This window comes from Achroia grisella, unplaced genomic scaffold (assembly GCF_030625045.1).
Source record: "Achroia grisella isolate CSIRO2021 unplaced genomic scaffold, CSIRO_AGI_Agris_v1 utg3972, whole genome shotgun sequence".
NCBI classification, from domain to species: Eukaryota; Metazoa; Arthropoda; class Insecta; order Lepidoptera; family Pyralidae; genus Achroia; species Achroia grisella.
In genome coordinates, this window is record NW_026712838.1 from 565,178 (window position 1) to 571,190 (window position 6,013).

Consider the following 6,013-nt stretch of genomic DNA (forward strand, 5'->3'; position numbering starts at 1 on the left):
GGAGGGGGTGTGAACTCTGACTGCTCAGGGAATAGAGCTGTCAACACCCCCTCCAATTGTTGGGGCTGGAGACTCTCTGCCGCGGGAGGCGCCCAGGGGCGAAGTTTGCCCCTTGCACTCCTATATGGGCGCCCCCATGGATCTCTTTTAAGAGTCTCCAGGAGTTCCTCCCTGGCTCTTTCTTTGGCCCTGCTGATGGCGAGCTGGAGCGCTTTCTTCTTCTCACTGTAGTGCGCCCGCAGCTCTGCTTCCACAGCGGCGTCACGGCCCCGCCTGAGTCGGCGGTGCCTGGTGTACTGGCGTCTAGCGGCCATGCTTTCTACTCGCAAGGCCGCTATCTCTTCAGACCACCAGTACACCTGACGCCTAGGAGGGGGGGGGCGGGCCCGGGGCATGGCCGCATCGCATATGCGGGTCATGGCATCCCCGAGCCAATTGGCCTCCTCCTCAACCTCCACAGGCCTGGATGGTATTTGAAACCAGGCCTGGACTATGGAAGCTTCCACCAGCACGTCTTTTTTAAGACGTCTCGATGCCCATTTGGGGAACGCCGAAGTGTCACTCTCTGAGCGGTCCGGGCGCGGAGCTCCAGACGAGGGGAGAATGTCGAACCTTATGTAGCGATGGTCCGACAGGGTCTCCACCTCGTCCATCACCTGCCAGCTCCGCACCCTGTGCGCGATGGCTGGACTGGCAAGGGAGATGTCCACTATGGACTCCCCCTGCCATCGCACACATGTGGCGACCGACCCCACATTTAGAATTGTGAGTCCGGACGCCACCGCCCAGTCCTCTAGGACCTCGCCTCGTACCGTCGTGATAGGGGAGCCCCAAGCCGTAGACTTGGCATTGAGGTCCCCCATGACGAGCACGGAACGGGCTGGGTGCACACTGATTGCAATTCCCAGCCCGTCCAGATATTCCTCGAACTCGGCGAGAGTCCTATTGGGAGAGAAGTACACTCCGACGACGGCGATTTCCCCCCAACTCACACCTACATACCCTGAGCCCCTGAAAAGGGGCATGCAGGGTGGGGAGACAGAACTCCCCCTTGCCCTGTGGACAGCTACTAGGCCGTCGTAGTCGCCGAACCAATTGTCAGAGGACGGAACTCTGTACGGTTCGGCGACTACCACTAGGTCTGCCTGCCACTCCGCCGCGGTTTGCAGTAGGAGGTCCTGCGCCGCGGCGGTGTGGTTAATGTTCGCCTGGAGGAGGTGAATGGCCATTATTATATGTCCATTTCCTCCTCCAGCTCAGCCCAACTGTTTCTAGTCGGGACGGCGGCGGTCGCAGGTGGTGCGGGTGCCGGCCCCTTCTTGGCTTTATTTTGCCTGCTTGGGGAGCAATTTTTGCTCCCCAGCCAATGGTCCGCCGGCTTGCCTGCCTCGCGGCAGATAGTGCAACACGGGGCGGCTGTGCAGCCGGCGGCTTTGTGGCCAGGTCTGCTGCACCTGAAGCAGAGGCCACTGCGATCCCCCTCGTGCGGGCACCGCATCCTGACATGGCCAGTCTGGAGGCACTTGAAGCACCTCAGCGGCCTCTGCCTCAGCAGTTCGACCGGGGCCGACACCCAACCCACCTTGATGCGGGCTGTCGTAGTGATCTTCTTGACCACTAGTATCGGCGCCCGCACCCAACATGTGCCCAGTCCCGAGGGGTTAAGGCGGATTTCCCCGGCCTTAACCTCCTCGGGCGCACACTCGCCGTCCCTTGCCACCGCCTGTGCGATGTCCTCGGGGGTGACTGAGTCATCCAGGCCCATTACTCGCATCTCTGCGGTTTTGGTGGGCCTGGAGACCTGGACTGGATTCTCCCCGAGGACCTCTCGCAGTTTTTGGGCCAACGCGTCGGCCTTCTCCCCGCTCTGGGAACCAGGTATTTCGAGGATCCTCGCCCCGGTTGCTGCGGACTTGAACCGCAGCTCTTCTATTCCTAGGGAGGCCAGGTCTATTTTAGCCTTGGCCTCCCTGAGGATCCCCGCATAGCTGGCTCCCGCCCTCTCTGCTTCTTGCGGAAGGGCCAGAATAACTGCCGCCGAGCGGGGGGCCTTAAGCTTGCTCGGGGAAGGGGCCCCTTTCCCCTTCTTTTGGGAGGACTGGGACTGGGTCTGGTTCTTAGACCCTCCCTTCCCCTTAGCCTGGGCTCCGGAGGGTCCGGCCGTAGCCTCTGGGACACTGGACATGCGCCCGTTCTTACTCACGACGGTGGCCCACGTTTCCACCGCCGCAGTAGACCGCTGAGAAGCGGTCGCTGGACCCGTCTTTTTAGGCGCGGAGGGCTGGGAGTGTCCAGCTTTCACCCCTTTTTACGTGGCCCCGACTGCGGTGCCTTACTTCCGCTGGGTTGCGGACCTGCTCCTGGCCTTATGTTGCCCTGCTGGCGGTAGGCTTCAATTTTGTCCCCATTCTGAAGAGGGGGCCTATAGACATAGTCAGGGACATGGTCTTCCGTGTCCCCGCCCGCCGGTTGCAGGGCAACCATGGTCCTTACGTGCCGCATTAGTTCGGCAGTTTGCCGCTCCATCATGCGGCCAACATCTTCTAGGATCTGGGACCTGAAGGTGTCCCAGTCGTTTCCCTTTCTTGAAGGGACCGCCGCATGATGGAAGGCCGGTGTCGGCCTAAGGATCTCCGAGGAGGATGCCGCAGCCATTTTGGCCTTCAGCTCCTCATTTTCCCTCCTCAATCTTTGAAGCTCAGACTGTATGTCCGAGTTCTTCTTGAGGAGGGGGGTCACAGCCCTCGGGATGAGGCCGGCGTCTAAGGACTGTGCGATAGCGGTCAACTCGTCGAGGGCAGCCTTGATCTGTCTTCTTGACGTCCCCTTAAGGTTGCCTGCCTTCTTAACCACGCCCAGAGCCTTAATGGCCTTCTCCACTAGGGCGTCCCGTACCCTTTTATCTGGACCTCTGCCGGGTCCAAGGGGTCCCTAGGGGTCTTGAGCCCCGTGCGAGTACTGCGGAGGTCTACGTCCTCTTCCACCCCGTCACTATCGCTCTCCAGTTCCCTAAGGAACTCCTTCCTCCTGCTTCGAGTTAGGACCACTTTCGCAGTCCCCAACCCTACATATTCAGCCCCTTTGTTGGGAGCCTTTCCCTTCTTGGGGACAGTAGTCCCCTCCATATCTACTGAGCTGACGGCAGAGTCTGTAGAGTCATACTCTCCGCCATCATCCAGTCGCCTTTTCTTACGCCCACCTACCGAGCGCTCCGTTGGACGAACAAACTCGTACGCGCAGGAATTTGTGCGCGAGCGGGTCAGCGGGCCCCTAGTTTCCTCAGCCAGAGGGTTACCCACCTCCATTTCCGTCTCTCCTCCGAGCATAAAGCCCAAGCAAATGCCTTTTTCAGGCGCAGCACTATTTACGGCTTTCCCAGCCACACCATCAGTAATTCCTCCCGAATTTTCGGGGGGATCCTCCAAGGGAGGGGAAGGTGCGGGGGCCATTACAGCCACCCGCAGACCACTTTGGGAGAGACCAGCCAACTAACAGTTGTGAACACAACTTATGTTGTAATTTACAACTGCCAGCTATGACCAATTTCCCCAAAAGTGGAGCGACCTAGCAGAATTTGTGGGAGCAAGTGTCCTTCGGACTCCCAACCCGAACGCCAATCCCACACAGCAGATATCTTCCAGCGATAGGGCCAGCAAAAATCCACTATCTTCTACCGCCCTATAAAGACATCAACGCGACACGTCGTCAAGAAGACTGACGTCAAACAAGATTTTCGTGTCGCGCGGATTTTCTATTTATAGGGAAGGAGAAGGCGGTTTGTTTACCGGAACCTACTAACCTATTGAACCACTAAAAGATACCCACCGGAGCAATTCAGCACCAAAAAACCACCAAAAATCAAAGTCCACATGTATCGAAAGAAATTCCATGTACCATGTCCATACCACCTAAGTCTACATTCTTTAAGCTTTTCAGTAATAGGTACCACTCCGAAGCTACCCATGCTCGTTTCGGACTTTATCTGTAAGCGTAACTCCACCTGCCCAACGAAGCATACGCATTTCAGTGTGTAGCTTTTGCTCATGTACTTGCTTAGTAGCCCACGTTTCACTACCGTATAGTAGGACTGGTCTAACTGCTGCTTTATAAACCTTGCCTTTTGTTTTTATTGGCAGTTTTGGGTCGCACAACACCCCCGTGAGTTCGGGCCATTTACTCCACCCAGACGTGGTTCTATGAGTAATGTCGGCTGTAATCGTGCCATCCTCAGTATTAACAGAACCCAGGTATTTGAACTTGCTTACACTTGGTAGGATTTCTCCGTCCAGCTTCAGTTCAGTGTTTATTGTACCAGATTTGTCGGGGCCGAAGTTCAACACCATATACTCCTGTGAGGTAGGTCATTACCATATTAAATAGTAAGGGGCTAAGAGCACTACCCTGATGCACCCCCACTTCAACATTAAAACTCTTAGATACACCCGCTGGACTTCTGACACTGGTTTGTGCGTTACAATACATATCTGTAATGAGCTTTATATACTGTTCAGGAATGTTCTGAGGCCTTAAGGCCTGCCATATTAAAGTTCGCAGATAGATTACATTTTAATAGATAAAAAAGATCTAAAATAAATCAAAGACTGCAAGGTTATCCCTGGAGAACCACTTACCTCTCAACATAGACTCCTATTAACGGCCCTGAAACTGAAAACACCCATTAAGACAAAAATACCCAAAGTAGAAAAGATCAAATGGCATGCACTAAAGGGTGAAAAGGGTAATGCCGTTAGAAATCAAGTGACGGACAACCTGTGCAAAAATCCTCCAACGAATGAGAGCCCCTCGGTAATATGGAACCACTTTGAATCCTTTTGCTTAGCTATAGTTAAGCGTGAATTAGGAATAAGCAAGAGAGCTCTGCATAATGCAAAAGATACCAAATGGTGGAACACCTACACTAAAGAGAGGGTTGCTGATAAGAAAAGATTGTTTAAAATCTGGCAGAAAACTGTCTCCGATGAAGACAAAGAAAATTACAAGCGAGCCAAAAAAAGTTGCAAGAAGAACAGTGGCAATTGAGAGAGAGAAAGCCGACTCCCACTTTTATCAGCAGCTAGAATTATCTTCTGGCAACGATGTTTATAGAATAGCTAAACGTAGATATAATGATAGCAGAGACTTCATAACCACAAAATTTATTAAAAAATAAAGAAGGCACTTTACTAACGAACGACAAGGATATTTGTGAAAGATGGTATGAGTACTATAAAAACTTATTAAACGAGGAATTTCCTAGGGAACACGTGCTGGAACTTCCGGCAACCAAAGGACCGATTAATGAAATTACTCCGGCATAAGTAAAAAGAGCAATCTCTAAAATGAAAAACCACAAAGCCACGGGTCCAGATGATATACCCGTCGAGCTTTGGAAATCTCTAAAGGCCTATGGAGAAGATTGGCCTTCGAAGCTTTTTAACAGGATTTTGGTCACTGAGGAGATGCCTGATGCTTGGAGAAGTATGTTGGTCCCGTTCTATAAAAACAAGGGAGATGTTAGAGAGTGCGGGAACTTCCGTGGTATTAAACTCACATCACACACCCTCAAGATCTGGGAGCGAGTTATAAGCGAGTGCCTTCGAAGTTCAGTAAATTTATCTGAAAACCAATTTGGGTTTACTGCTGGGAAGGGAACTACTGAACCAATACACGCTATTAATTGAAAAAGCTCGTGAAAACAAACAAGCCATGTGGATGACTTTCATAGATCTCGAAAAAGCTTTTGACCGCGTACCGAGAACTTTAATATCAGCATTAGAGTAGTCCGAAAAAAAAAAACCAATTCGTGGTAAATGTCGATAAAAAACATATAAGGCCATTAATAAAAACAGACTTGAATACAATATATATTATTTATGAAAGAATTGATATGATTTTACTACTAATTGCTATACTATTAATACCTACATTATTCTAGGCCACAAAATTGGCCAATAATACTATAAAAATTAGGTATTTTCTAAAAAATTTTTAGGTTTTTTGCTATGTCCCTTGT

At 51.8% G+C, this 6,013-nt stretch overlaps 1 protein-coding gene across 1 annotated transcript; it reads left to right on the forward strand.

Annotated features, from left to right (window-relative positions):
• The first annotated feature begins 4,404 nt into the window (after positions 1-4,404).
• On the forward strand, positions 4,405-5,040 carry LOC131844149 (uncharacterized). The gene is made up of 2 exons (XM_059192951.1): positions 4,405-4,462; positions 4,601-5,040. The coding sequence occupies exons 1-2, from the start codon at positions 4,405-4,407 to the stop codon at positions 5,038-5,040; spliced, it is 498 nt and encodes a 165-aa protein (XP_059048934.1).
• The last annotated feature ends 973 nt before the right edge of the window (positions 5,041-6,013 follow it).